Here is a 15,404-nt window from a genome sequence, read left to right as displayed (position 1 = left end):
TCGTGTAGCAAACAATTTTAGAACGAAATAAAAGTGTAGGGCTGTAGGCCTAGAAACACCACAAAAAAATAAGTGAAGAAGCTGGACATGTGTCTTTTATCTATTTTTTCAGATGGTTTCTTTAAGAGCAGTTTGCTCAAACAGCATTTACAAATATAATAAACACGTTAATGAAAGTAATAAATATCGATTGAGTGGCAGTGACAGCAAAACTTAACAGTCGTATACTTTTCATAGGCTTCCAGGTTCAGATTAAAAACGTTATTAAATGAGTCGACGAGGCTGTCAGTCAATGACCAACAAGAGCATGAGGCTGTGTCGTTTACAAGACACTTGATGACATGCCAGAAGGTGGATCCGAACATCGGTTCCCTTGTCTTTCAGTTCACTAAATTTTTAACCACCGAGCCTAAGCCTGGATACGACAAAAAGAAGCAATAATTGGACTCCGTTTTGATTTATTTTCTTGACTTGAAATGATAAATACAATCTTTGTAAACTAGATATTTTGAGAATTTTGTGAATTGCATCACAATATTTTTTTTTAACACAGTGTAAGTTGTTAAAAAGCGTCAAATTCAAAAGAACTTGAGCTCATTAATAATCTCTATTCGGTCATGAAAGTGCAAAAGTAAAAGTGAAACTAAACGATTGTGACGTAATGGGATGCTCGTCATCGGTCCAAGTGAAACAAAATGGTGACGTAGCAACACAAGAACCTCTGAAGACAAAGCACACAGAAGGTATGACTAGTTGGCACGCGAGTCTATTCTTAACACATTAAAGACTTAATGACATTATTATTCGGTATATTTCATTGGTCATTTGCAATCCATATACAGCAGTTTGCTGAGACACCTTAATTCTTAGCTTTTTTTTTCTATTGCGAAAACCAACATCCTGGAAAACGAGGGATAGCCGTACCAACTGTTTAAACATACCGCTTCACACTTGTGCTGCACAATGCATTTTACAAACTCTGAAAATTTATTCAATCTATATGTTTGTATCTGGATGCGAAAGAAAGTAAGTTAGCTTCAGTTGTTAAACGTTTTGTAATGTCATTTTTTTTCTTCCGAAAGTCTGATCAATGCCAATGTTGAAACCCCATCGGAGACTTGAAAAATCACAAAGTGAAAATTCAATTTCCAGCAGTGGAAAAAGCAAAACAGCCCACATGTTGTCATCAAGATGGTGAATTCAATCGAAATGCAGAGCGTGCGTGATATTTTAGACTTCATCGGTCTTGGGACATAACAATAAGCGTAACTTGTTTTCGTTTAAATGTGCGTTGTTCTCGAAGAGGGCAAATGGTGTTGAATCAAAATATTTATGTTCCTTTGCAATTCGAACAGTAAATTTCCATGTCGGTGTGAATCACCTCAGTAATTTTAGTGATAAAAGTATAATTTCTATAAACAACAGCCAACAAACACATTGATCACCACTCATAGCTACCAGCTCGTGGTTATTATCTTCGGCTCTAATGCTTGTACAGTAGCTATGGGTTCGATTCCAGGTTAGGGCATCCCAAAGACTTTAAAAACGGTACTGGTTGTGGTGTTTTCTTACATAACGCGTTGGAGATAAGTCTGGCAATCAATGTGGTAACATAGTAACTATGATACAAAATTAAAAATGAGTCCTGTCGCTAAAAACATTTTGCAATTGTAGAGCGACAACAAATAAATAACCAAGTTATTGCTATGACTTACTTCAATCATTTGAAATTGATGCCACATAATTGCTTTAGTTTTGTCAAGTGTAACTGTAGCACAGGTGAGACCCTCAGTCTGCAACGGAAAAAGTAAGTGAGAGGCAGAAATTTGACCTGGCAGACCGTGTAGCCCAGGGGTGTCCAAACTTTTTCCTAGGCGGGCCAAATTTGATAATGCGGAAGTGCCCGCGGGCCAATAATTTCTGAGAATCTTGTTTTCCGGAAAAAAAATGCATATATAGTAGTATTGCGTTATTCAATGGTATTTTCAAATTTCATAAAGCAATGTGCAAGTTTATGTATTTTGCAATATAACTTGCATAACATGATATATGATAAGTTAGTTACAATCTGCTTGTCCATCAGAATTTGAAACACACTGAAACTTTGTCAAGCATGGCTTTGTTTTAGACCACAAGCAGTTCATGTTCATAACCGAGAACGCCTGCTCCCACAAATATGCTGAACCGAACAAGCTCAAAAATTTCTTTGCAAGCTTTCGCATTTCTGGAAATTTATTTTATCCAGCTGCTGGTAATAAGTCAAGAGAAAAAACGTTGCTGTCGACTTCGGCATCGCAGAAAAAGCTCAGTTAGCTGCAGGTTAGCTGGAGCCTCATCAGGATTCATGCAGAAAGAAGAGAATAGCAATAAATCCTTTACTATTGTGGTTAAATCTCGAAAGCGGTCGTTGAATTTGCTAGCAAGAAAATATACGGAATGCTCGACTGTTTCACTCATTGGTTGGCGTTGAATTTTTATCCTCAGACTGACAAAGCCTGGATAGGTTTTTCCTGGCAGTTTTGCATGCTGGTAACTTAGACGTTTTTGACGCAGGGCCGGTTGCCGAGATTGGCAGAGTGAAGTTTCTGATTGTTGAAATGTTATTGCCGGGGAATTATTTTACCTACTAGGTACCGCTGAATGGAATTCAGTCTTGAAATGCGTTGCTCAAGCCCACACCCCGATCGCAATTACGACGCATTCAAACTTTTCTCACCTGGCTCGTCTGTGAGAAAATACTGTTTTTATTAATTTTTTTTAAAATGCATGTAGAATTTGTATGATTTCTATCTGTCTGCGGGTCATAAAATATACATTGTGCAACAATAGGCACGGGCAATTCAAAAACGTATCGTGGGCCGGACTTTGGACACCCCTGGTGTAGCCCATAGTCACTCGAATGAAATATTATTCCGCCAACGCCGTCGGTAAACGTCAGATCATAAGAGAAGTGATGACAAATTGCTCACTTGGCTGTCATTTTCTTTCGCAAAGATGGCCACTAACTTTGTCAAATAGATCAGGTTGATAATAGCAGATTAGCTGTCATGATGTCAGAGATCTCAGAGAACAAAGCAAATTCACCGCTCAACAAAAGAGCAGCTGCTTAATAAAATCAGCTGGTTAATCTGACAGGACTAAAGAATAAAAACATTGACACTAACGCTTATACACACAGATGCATTAGATTCTGTGGACAATAGCCTACTTGGACTTGTTGGGAATCTTGCATAAAGTTGTTGTGTTGACAGAATCATTGAAGCAGAGAAAGCACGCATAAAAAGAACAAAACAAAGTATATTATTTAGCATTTAAAGCGCAATGCAGTGGTTATGCATTAGTTACGTTGTATGCCTATCTTTAAAACGCATTCCCAATGGGAAATATAGCTTAATTATAGATAAACGAAAATGCCAGCTCCTCTCAATCAATAAATTTTTAACAGTCAAGATGATGATGATGATGATGAAAAGATGGGATATCTACCACTGGCGCTAACGTCATTACAAGATGACCCATGATGACCTTTTTGGAAAATAGAAGTAGGGTAATAAAAGATAGTTAGAATAGTAGATATTTTCAAGACAATTTACTATAAACTGATTTAGACTTATATCAGTTATGTTGAAGCATTGTAAGAAATACATTTTTTTCCGATAGACTCAATAGTAGGCTATAATAACCTGATAGACAGCTTATATACATACAAGAAGATTTTTCATTAATTTTTTTGCTGTCAAATAAAAAGCTTTTAATTGTGAATTAACAAAAAAAATCATTACGAATATTTCTGCTTAGCACTACAGAAAGCGTGAAGAATTGGACTTAGATTAGGCACTAAAGCTGTGTCATTCATACAAACCAGAGTAAAAACTAGTTTGCAAACTGCAATGTTAATCAGTGGAACATAACTTGAATAAGAAATCACAATCGCTGATATGGGATTGTCAACGCGTTATTCGATCCGAACAATTTATTTTAAACTTTCTGTGTCAGTTCACGTTTTTCAGTGTAATATATCTAAATAGCCGAGAGTAGCCGCCTACTATACATTCAGTTGAAATTTTTTTGTTTTAAAGTGGATGTAAAAACAATAGAAAACTCATGAAGTTTTCATGCTTGTGAAAAACTGATTTTTAAATATATGAAGAACGTTGCAAAATGTAGGCTATACAAGAGTGTTTGCAAGACATATGATATAGGCAACTTTCCATTTGTCATAAACGATGACGTAAGTTGCCAAAACAGTTTCAGAACAATTAGTTTGCTTTTTAAATGTCGTATATGAATTTTCGCTTGTTTGTTATGACAAGTTCAAAGCTTTCAACTATTTGAACGAACCTATACTGGAAGAATTATTGCGCTGAATACAAGAGCTGATGTAGACGAAATGAAACATGAACCTAGACCAGTGGTCTATAAATTGTGAGCCGAGGCCTAATTGTGGACTTTTTAACATTTTTTAACGAGCCATGGGCTATTCATTATTATTTTACTTTTTTTCAATTATTGTTTCCTGCATATCATTGTTGTGTTTCCTTTTACCCGGTTTTGTTATTGAAAAAGCACTTTTGATAGTCTGATAAAATCTAAAAAACTACCAAATAGCAGCAGCATAGATAGTTATTGGGTTTTGCAAGCGATTGAGCTTTTTGTTTAACAGTATTATTTGTTTATCGTAGCGGTTTCAAACGTAGCAGGCTTTTAATAGCTATAGTTAATTATAATAAACATGTTTTATTTTTTACGAAGAATTTTATAGAAAGAGTTCTTTGAGCTACGATGAACAAAATTTACCGTAGTTTATCTGAACGAAACCAACTGCAAGTTAAAAATGCCAATAACTCTTGAAAACCATCATCTTATCTGAAACTTCAAGACAACTCTCTACTTTCGTTTCAATGCGCTGAAGAGATCAGTGAGATCGAAACATTGGCCACTGTCCGCAGTTAACAATGTCTTTTTAAACATTATTTTTAAAGAAATAGAAAAGAGTCAAAAGTCATATAATTTTCACTTTGTGTAGAGCCACATGTACTTCAGCGGTTAGTGATATTTTTTTATTCACTTGTTGATTTATGAATATCAATTTGTATCCTCAGTAGATCATTCTTTTGTATCATGGGCCAGTCTTATAGATATTTTCTGGTACACCTCTTCATTTTTTTGAATTTTATTTTGAGTTTATAAATATCGAGTACGCTACTTACCAAAAGTGTTAAGTTTAAATATCTTGAACACGAGATGGTAATATGTTTTAATAGCGTTTGAGGGAAAAGTCGATTGCAAACACCTTTTTCTGCTCGTTTTATTTTTAGTTATTAAAACCGTCACATCATGATCAAGTTAGACGGCTAGTTCAAACTGGAAATTGAAGCCTTGATTTTGGTTCAACCCGGACATTAAAACGATTCTCTTGAGAGTAACCAGCAATTATTTCGCACCTTGATTGAGGTATGGAGCCTAGAGCTTTGGCTCAAGGCAATTTAAGCGGACAAGCCTCTATCAGCAATCAGGAAACACACAAGCAATTATGTTAAAGCCACCAATCGTCAAATAATGTTTTAGTTTTAACCCACGATTTTAATTCGTTGAATTAAGCTGATAACAAAAAGTGTCTCAATTCAAATTGTAGACGCTTGTTGCTGTCAGCATAAAGTTAAGTTTGAATGATCAGTAGACTTGTCTGTCACGAATGTAGAAAAACTAAAAGCAGTGTTTTTATATACCAGTGTTTGGAATAAACACTAACTTTACCATATGGCAAACAATGCAAGCAGATTTTCACTATTTTGTTCAGAATAACCTTAAAGAGGAAAAAGTGGTTTATCAGTTGTCAGTAAATCGGTGTTGTGTGAGACGTAAAACGAATGGAAACATTTTGGGTGCAGTAAACTTAGAAATTTAGTCTAAAGTTAAGCAACGTTAAACCAGAAATTAATTTTATTTGAACTTGTAATGTCTAAATCTAAATTGTGTTACCTTTGATAGCACTTTGGTAGTGCTTACTTTATTTTGCCAACTAATCAAACACTGAAATTTTGTTAGACAGCATGTGGTACATTGTACATAAAAGAACACATAACCTAAGAGTTTGTATGTAGTTATTTTACTATGTGTTTTTTGTACCTTCAACGAGAGAGTTGCAAACGACCATTTGGTTATCAAAATCAGGCAGTACCACAATTGCTGCATAGGCTGCGTATAGAAACTATTCGACTTGTTCAAAAATATTCAAATTTTTTAGCTTCTCGCATTGTTTCTAATGATTTCGACCATGATAAATCCAAAAATAACAACCATTTTGCTCTCAGATGATGAGATACCTTGCCTCAAAAGGCCTAAACATTTCCATTTTCGCTAAAACCACCCATTTTTGACCTGTCAGCCATGATTCTGACGATGGAAGTCTTTCAGCTGAAAACACTTTCATCCAATGCCTTACTGATAGCTCACAAGTAAAAATCACCTTTTGGATATTTGGCATCATTTTGAGAAGTGTGGGGGAATAAGAAATTTAGGAAACAGCACTTAGCGCCATTAGTGGTGAAAATGCATTTTGCTTATTTCATGCAACCTATACAGTATACACATCTTTTGAAATTTCTCAATGGGTCTATCTAGTCTGATAGAAACAGACCTCAGATTTAATTTTGGCGATGACGTCAATGTGACGTCATAAAAGTCATGATGACGCCATTCTAATTTTTTAACTTGCGTTTAAATGATCTATTAAAGAGCAAGCGATTAGCTCATTATTCTGTTAGACAAGACAGCAAAATTAGTAAGCTGCATTGCGGTATTGCTACTTCCTAACCCTGTTACATTGCAAAAGTGAAAACTATTGAAGTGTGCATGTATGAAAGAACACTCACCCAGAAAGACAAGCTGTTGCTGCAATATCGATTATCCGTTTTTCAAAACAGACAAAATTTCCTGCAAAAAAATAAACCTCAGAAAATAAATTACAGCTGAACATTACTAAAATACAAATGCAAAAAACAATGGTATGCAATGTTACTGCTTGAAACTTGTCTGCTTTGTAACTTGATGCATGGTAGCATGATTGAAGATGAAGCCGTTGAGTTTTTCGTGAGTGAAGATAGAGATTTGACTAATAACCGTCGAGATGACTACGCTACAGAATGCAGGCATTCATATAGTTCAGAAACAATTGGATTGGCGTTCCTAAAAGCAATTATCTTCAATAGAAACATTTGCACCACAGCTGATCATCTTTCGATGTCAAACAATCAAATAGTGATGCACCGGAGGCAAGATTTTGGCCGTAGGCAGGATGTTCCGGCCAGCAGATGTCAACTTCGGCCGGAAGCCGGAGCTTCCGGCCTTTTTTATATCTGCTTCATATAATCAATGTTTCAACGAAGCGGTTGTTGGCAGTAGCAATGGCATGATGGCCCAGAGGGTATTTTTGGACCTGGGATGATTTTAAGAGCTGTAGGCCTAATCATTCCAAAGCGCCCGAAAACTTGAAAAAAACATCTCGTATTTATTGGATATGGTGCGTTTTTCTTAGAAGTGTCTGAACTTGGGGCCTGAGAGTCTCATTGATACTGAGCCCAAATTATCCTCTCAACCGGCCCTGGTTGTTAGTACTCCACTCTTATCAAGCAGTGAAGCAATAACCAGGCACTCTTAAAGAAATTGCTTTATGGTAATATACCTATACGGTCCTTTAAAGGTGTTATTTCATTCAAGAGTAAATATTTGGTTAGATTTCTAATTTGGCTGTGTTTTCTATCCGCCTTTTGAAGTATTGCTTAGATATTAAAATTTTTTATTGAATTCCTTGAACCGATGTTCAATCTTGCTTGTACATTTAATGCCAATGTTACAGCCAACATACGTAATAGCGTATTCTTGCATTACTGCAATATCACAATGAAATACAAAATTACATTTATCCAAGGTCATAAACTTGACCAAATCCATAAAGCATTAAAGCCTTCATTAAATTACTAAATGCCTTAAAGCATAATATGCCTTAAAGCTCTTTTGTTTGATTTGAATTACTCTAATCAGCCAAATTTGCATTTCGTTTTTGCTCTTTTCCATAAATACTTCATCGCATACGGTTTATTTAGTGGTGATACTTTGCTTAGAATGCAGCAAAAGAATTTCTGAGATTTGGCACACCCAGGAGTTTTCCTTCATATTTTAGTGCCTCGGAAACTGATATTACCAAAGTTTTGGAAGCTTGACTTGGCAACCTAATATATCTTTCAAGCGTTTGCCACCCAATGAAAAACGGTACCCGGACATTTTGCCGAAAGACATTTTGCTGAATGGACATTTTGCCGAAACTCATTTTTGTGTAATATGTATCGATATTCTCCACAATGTGTTTTAGTCTATCGTTCACAACCTTAGTCCTTTCTGCAATTTGTCCATTCGGCAAAATGTCCTTTCGGAAAAATGTCTTTCGGCAAAATGTCCTTTCGACAAAATGTCCGCGCACGTGAAAAACACAATGCTTTGCTGTCGGCTCCTCTCGAAATTGGTTCATGTAGGCTATGTTTGGCTGGAGTGTTACCTTAAACTGATTGCCTTCTTGTGGTCAATGTTGAGATTTAAAAACCGTCAATGCTTGAACCAACAGCCTTCAATACAATAGCGACTTTGGCGGTCTTTTGATTGTCTGACATCGAAAGACGATCAGCTGTGGGGAAAATTTTTTCAATAGCGATAGGCTACTTGCTTTTGTGAATGCCAATACAATTGTTTCAGAACTCGTTCATGGTCTGCCTTCTGTAACATAGTCATCACGACGGTTATCACTTATCAGTCAAATGGTTGGTTGGTTTTCACGACGGTTATCAGTCAAATCTCTATCTGTCTTGTCTTACAGAGTAATGAGCTAATCTCTTACTCTTTAATAGATCATTATAACGTAAGTTAAAAATTTAGAATGACGTCTACGTGACTTTTATGACGTCATCGTCAAAATAAAAGTCTGAGGTCTGTTTCTGTCAGACTAGACCCATAAGTCTGAGGTCTGTTTCTGTCAGACTAGACCCATTGAGAAATTTCAAAAGATGTGTATACTGTATAGGTTGCCTGAAATAAGCAAAATGCATTTTCACCACTAGTGGTGCTAAGTGATGCTTCTTAATCTTCTTATTCTCTCCACACTTCTCAAAATGATGCTGAATATCCAAAAGTTAATTTTTACTTCAATTCAATTCAATTTTCTTTTTCTTTGTCAGAATGCAAAAGAAATGATATTGTGAAAAAGAAATACGGTAACAAAGCCAACAAAAGGAAAAGGTGGCAAAACCATAATGGTTTAAGACGTGCATGAAAGGATCTAATATTGCGGTATATACATCAATAAATATAGTTAAGCACGGCCACCAAACCTGATACTTTAAAACAAGTAGATGAATTAGTTAAGGATCAGTCGCCTCCTTGTTCCTGAAACAACTGGAGCGCCAATTTTTAAAGCAATGAGAACACGACTGAACCTAACAACATCACAAAAACAAACTAATACACACACACATATTGTAATTACGTAACGGACTATCAAAACAAGGACTATTTACAGATTTTATACAGAAATAAAGTGTTCGCAGCAACGACATTAAGTAGCCTGTAGATTGCAGAACAAATACACAATATGGCAGCTCATTATCAAGATAAAAAAGCTTTGTTTTTTAAATTAATTTCCTGCACATGTAAGAGCATAAGAAGTATGATGATATAGCAGCGTGTTTTTGGTATTACCAATAAGAGTTGAATCATCTTTTATAGCGTCAGTGAGGGATGGAGTGTTTTTGGTATCGCTAATGAGAGGTGGAGACTCTTTGGTAGTGCCGATGAAGGATATTCTGTTTCTCGGCAGTCGAGTGTAGCAGGAACTCAGCGATAGACACGTGTTTCGCCATGAGGCTTGGCTCATCAGTGTCTATCACTGAGTTCGCAACACGTGTCTATCGCTGAGTTCCTGCTACACTCGACTGCCGAGAAACACATGTTTTTGGAAAAGTCTTGATGGCTAGTGTGGAGGCTACACCGGTATGATTAGCGAAACATAATGCTCGCTGTTCTATAGTGAGTAGTCAGGTAGTGCTGACGCCAGGAAGATCGCTCCTTTTCAACAAGGATATTCTGGCAAATATTAAATTATGCAATGCAGTATAGTAGCTTATTCATGGAAGAGTAAAGATAGTAATCATCATCCTTATCCATTCGGGTATAATATATGATAAGATATACGTATAGTAAGATATGTTAATATATAATATAGTAATATATGTAGGGTAAATTTTCAAAAGTGGCATTTGGAAAGGCATGCTATATACCAGGATTTGGTGCAACAATCAATAATACAGTCAGATAATTAAAGAGTTACAGCATAAGTTGTTAGAGGTTGATTTTTAGAACGCAAGTGCTTTTTCAGGTTACTGCAAAGTATTGAAAAGGTTTTAATTTCAGTGATGGTTTTCGGGAGATTGTTTTCTGTGAGCTATCGGTAAGGCATTGGATGAAAGTGTTTTCAGCTGAAATAAAGACTTCCATCGTCAGGATCATGGCTGACATGTCAAAAATGGGTGATTTTAGCAACAATGGAAACGTTTAGGCCTTTTGAGGCAAAGTATCTCATCATCTGAGAGCAAAGTGGTTGTCATTTTTGGATTTATCATTATCAAAATCATGGGAAACAATGCGAGAAGCTAAAAAAAATGAAAATTTTTGATTTTTAAACAGGTCTACTAAACATTGTAGCAATGCCATAAGCTGAGACTTAATTGCAGCTAAAAGAGTTGTGAATCTGGGCTGGGACGTATAGTTCTATGACTAGAACTTCTACTTTTTAATCTTATCAGATCTCATGGATATGATAAACAGGGCAATTGTTCTGGAACGTTTAGGCCAACAATGGCTGTTTACTCAGTTGTAACCTACTTTGGCTGAAAAATATCGTAAATCTGGCAATTAAAACTTGGCTAAAATATGGCAGATTGATGTATGGTTGGACAGGCGGACATAGTACGTTTAGAAATTTCGCAGTTGCTGAAAGATTTGACATCTCTATAATTAAGCGAAAGAAACGGTGACTTTTATTGAATTCATTTTTTAAATTGTCTGGTTACCGGAAACAACATTTCAGGTTGTTCTCAAAATATCGTAAAATGAACTTAAACATTAATTTATGAGAATCTGGTCAGTATTTTATTAATCTTTAACTAACAGAGGCCGAGGTCAAAATGTGAAGATGTTCTATTTCGATTGTTACCTACTTGAGGTTGAGAAAATAGAGACCAGAATAAGATTTCGAAGCAAGCTGTTGCATATTTCGTATCAGTACTTTTTGGAGTAAGAGGGTGCGACTTTATTTGTATTTGCTTGTGAAGGGAAAGCGTAACCATCTTCACACAGTTTGTCGTTTTTGTAAGTTTAGCCAAAACGAAAATAAACCAAACAAAAAACTTGTGTTGAGAAGAAATAAATTTGCAGCTTCAGTTGAGGTTGATTTTGAATAGGCCATAGCAGTCCGATTACAGACTCTTTGAACTTGCCACACGGACAAAGACATATTATGCTTTATGCAAATGTTAGCTATATCTCGACTCAAAAAGAAAATTATAAAAAATAATACCAAAACCTGCCGGTGGGCATTGAGTTTCACAAATTTGCATTTAACTTATGCAAAGTTAGCTATTTGATTAGCAAGTTCATGCAACTGCACACCGAAGGAAGATGAATAAAGGATATGTGAAGTTTTCAACAGCCAATCCATAACGGATGGTGATGTTATGCTTGTAATGCCGATGTCCTGTAGCAGAAAAACATGCCGTTCATGGCTATAGGTCCACTTTAGACCAGCGCTCTTCAACAAAGGGCTTCAATGCAGAACATGGCATGCTCTGCGACAACCACATTGTGGTTGGGTTCCGTGAGTTTAAAAGATTCCGCGAGAGTTCCTCGTTTTTTAGGAATCTTGATTTTTTGCTTCAGTATATTGATGCGTCAGTCTGACTCGTGGATCATCGTGCCGCATGCACACTCCAAGCAGGCCAGTTAGCCTAACAAGAGGTTAAGGGCAGTCAATATACGAGAAAGAAAAATTGATCGTTGTTGCGTTATTTGTTCATTTTTATGCTATTGACAAGAACGTTATTGTTTTGATTATATTTTTTGTTGGTGGAGGTTCCTTGACAAATACGAAAGTAAATTAGGGGTTCCACGATGACAAAATGGTTAGAGAGACGTGCTCTTGACGAGTAGATCACCTCGCAAACTTTTTGTCACAGCCCACATCGGTGTACCACGAAAACTCTGTAACATATGTCTATAATCTGTTGTTTCATTGTTGTGCTGAGTTTCTAACTTTAGTTCATTCAAGCTCATAGGAACGATTGATGTTCCAAGAATTCTGTAGTGGAAATTGTTGATTTTATAGGTCGGAAAGATTACATTTGTAGCCTATAACAACTCTTGCTTCATCATTACTTTAGCTTCATAATACACACAGAATAACAAAAAGATACGTTGTTTTACAGAAAATGAGGTGTTAGATCACACCCTCAATTGGACAGAAAGCAAAAACTTGATTGTACCAAACGTGAAATTTCGTGCTTCTGTTACACATTGTGATATGGAAGTAAAAGAGCAAAATGAGCGCACTCAAGGAGATGGGAGTTCTTCTCAACAGTCGCAAGAAGAAACTAATGGTGTCACGGATGACGAGCAGCAGAAAAAGGAAGAAGACTCAGAATCAACCAAAGAAGAAGCAGATTTTTTTAATGACTCGTTAAAACCAATTTCTCCCAAAGAGCATGCTACGCAAGAAACTCTAAATTTTGTATACAAGCACGGCTCCTCAGCAACTCCATCTCATTTATCAGCAAATTTTCCCGGTTTCAGCACAGGAAATTTCGTTACCCCAAACTTCGGACGTTACGATAACAATCGTAGGAGACCATCTGGGGTTCCACCACCGGCTAGGGAATTAAAACCAGGAGACTTTTTATATCAAAAAACCCTGAATGCAAAAACAGTTGTAAGCATGACAGAGGAGGAAGAAGGGGGTGATTCATAAACAACTATTTATTGCCAAAACATTTTGTTTTTCTGTCAAAAATTGTTACTTTTACTTCAATGAAACGCCAATTAGCAAATATGGAGCAGGTAAAGCAGAAGAATTTTTGTTTTTTTAAATGCTGTGCTTTTGAAGAACATTTTGACGCAAAGAAATTCTTGAAAGTTTGTTTAGATTATTAATCAGACAAGTATTCGTGTACTGTGTTTGTCTATAAGATGGGTGAGGCCGATGATGAACGCAATAATGGAATTTAAATCTACATACTTATTTACGACCGGAAAAAATACTCAGGGGTAACCAATAATGGACTGGTTGGGAACTATCCCCAGAAAGCTGAATTTAAAAGCTGGCACCCATTTTAGCTGTGTAGGCTATTACGCCGTGATATTGAAACATTCAGTTGCGTCACTAAAATGATTCTGATCCAAATGATATTTTTGTCACGTTTCAGAGTAAAACGCTAAACACTTTTGCATCATATTTTTGATCAGCAAAATGACCGATGAGGTATATGGACGGTAGTCTATTGAAGACGATGGACCATTTAAAACAAAAAAGGTCACATCTGCAGAATGAGCACAAAGTAAAATGTTCCAAACCAACTGCCCAGCCAGCAAATCATTTCTTTTTACGTTGATTCAACGCATGAAGACGTTGAATCAATGTAAAAAATACTGATTTGCTGACTTCTTAACAAGAAAGTGTATCATCCTGAAATTATCATTTTTTAGTCCTTACACAAGATGAAATCAAAACTATGATTTATTGCCTGTAAATGTTTTTATGTACAAGTCCTAAAAATTTATATCAGGCGGGATTGATACAAACTTTGCAGCAAACGTTCTTGTGTAAATATGTACGCATTCGCAATTGATAGAATATATTTTTCATCTATCTCACGTAAAAGGATGTGGATCAATCTGATAGAAGTGTTCAAACTAATGTTTTATGTGTTTGCCTTCAGCTTGATAAAGGCCAAAGCTTAACGTCTCGTTTTGCGTTCATAAATTAAGTCAGAGACAAGTCAAGCTTTTGAAAATAGCGAAGAGGATGAATATGACGACGCTGAATGGTTGAACTAAGTGTGATTTCTGTTGGAATACTCTTGCAATTTGTTTTGCCAGGCCAATGATCGGTCAATAAAATAAGTCTTTTTAATCTTTGTGTCAAGATCAAAACAAAATATAAAAGTGCTTTTTTAAGTTTTACATTATAAGGCAGTACTATATTAGATATTAAACAGGTACTTCAACGCAAAGCAATTTAAGTTTTAAGTTACTGAAGCTGCTGTGTGTAATATAAGTTACTTCTTCATACTTGACGTTAGTAAACGCCTCTAAAATTTGCGTTTTCAATCTTAGAGTTTATTTGAAAACTAAAATTGATAAGCTTTTGGTCATTTGCTTTGTATATTATGCAAATACTGTACATCCTGTTTAAAACTAGTAAAAGTTTAAGATAAAAAAGATATATGCACTCTCGAAAATCTGCATTCTTGTTTATGAATGTTTTAGCTGGTGACCACAAAGCGCTAGATCAGACAGAGACTACTACTAGTTAGCATGGCAAACTCGTTGTGCTGTATCTCACACTAGCATTAGATTTCGCTTTTGTTTTGTATTAAATTTAATTTTCTCATCAGCGCAATTCTCTTAGTAATTAGTTACAGTAATTCTTTCATTCTGTAAATGACGTGGGGTGACGAAAAATCACTTATCAACACGTCATGAGATTACGTTTACGTCAGTTTTACGTACTCTCTGAGGGCTCGCATTACCAGGTAATACAACCGACCCCATTTTTTCATGTTTACCAAAATCTGTAGTAGAAATGTTTTTCAATATCTTTACTACAAACCACATCAGTAAGAAAATGTTATTTGTCACATCTAACTTTGCCAAATGATCTTGGCCAAGATTTGTTTTAGTTGCTTCATTTCTAATGTTACGCGAAAAAAAATCTAATGTTTATATCGCAGGGATTTAACTATCTGAATGCCATTGTTGCCAACATACTAAACGCAAAATTTTGCAACATAAATCCTTTGTGATAAAACTAAATTAAAATAAATTATTTAAACTAAAGACGATTTGGTTAATGTATTGTCTTCTATACGTTGGAACGCTTTGTACCATCTTGGGTGAAGCAGAAGTCATTGTCTGGATTAAGTTCGTTTCTATTTGTAAAAAACCTACCCCTCCATTGAATAGCCATCGTCGAATGTAGGCTAAGTACGTTCACGTACGTACCTGAAACAGGCAGTTTTTGTTCAAGTGGCATAGGTAGTATAAACACACAGGTCTGCAACCAAGATTGCATAAATGTAAAAATTCAA

At 35.9% G+C, this 15,404-nt stretch overlaps 2 protein-coding genes across 10 annotated transcripts in view; one reads left to right on the top strand and one right to left on the bottom strand.

Annotated features, from left to right (window-relative positions):
• The window catches only part of LOC145779363 (APOBEC1 complementation factor-like), a 48,689-nt gene that overhangs the window by 29,213 nt on the left and 4,072 nt on the right, over positions 1-15,404 (bottom strand). For 3 of the 9 annotated variants that reach the window (XM_082590930.1, XM_082590932.1, XM_082590931.1), the window contains exons 3-4: positions 6,876-6,936; positions 1,716-1,793 (exon numbers count right to left, since the gene is read on the bottom strand). The exons of 2 other annotated variants lie outside the window; for them this stretch is intronic. The gene's annotated coding sequence lies outside the window, so the exon portion shown is untranslated. Of the gene's footprint in view, positions 1-1,715; positions 1,794-2,969; positions 3,103-6,875; positions 6,937-15,404 lie in introns of those variants that run through there. 4 more of the 9 variants (XM_082590927.1, XM_082590929.1, XM_082590934.1 and 1 more) reach the window with 2 other exon arrangements.
• LOC145779366 (uncharacterized) lies at positions 558-15,095 on the top strand. Its single transcript, XM_082590938.1, has 2 exons — positions 558-743; positions 12,528-15,095. The coding sequence occupies exons 1-2, from the start codon at positions 662-664 to the stop codon at positions 13,064-13,066; spliced, it is 621 nt and encodes a 206-aa protein (XP_082447064.1). The 5' UTR covers positions 558-661; the 3' UTR covers positions 13,067-15,095.

This window comes from Aplidium turbinatum, chromosome 11 (assembly GCF_918807975.1).
Source record: "Aplidium turbinatum chromosome 11, kaAplTurb1.1, whole genome shotgun sequence".
Taxonomy (NCBI): Eukaryota; Metazoa; Chordata; class Ascidiacea; order Aplousobranchia; family Polyclinidae; genus Aplidium; species Aplidium turbinatum.
The sequence above is the reverse complement of the archived record's forward strand: the minus strand, read 5'-3'. Positions and strand labels throughout refer to the sequence as shown.

Coding starts and splice junctions, on each gene's coding strand:
- LOC145779366 (XM_082590938.1), top strand. CDS start 662: ATGGGATGCTCGTCATCGGTCCAAGTGAAACAAAATGGTGACGTAGCA. Junction 744..12,527: donor GAAGACAAAGCACACAGAAG/GTATGACTAGTT, acceptor GTTGTTTTACAG/AAAATGAGGTGTTAGATCAC.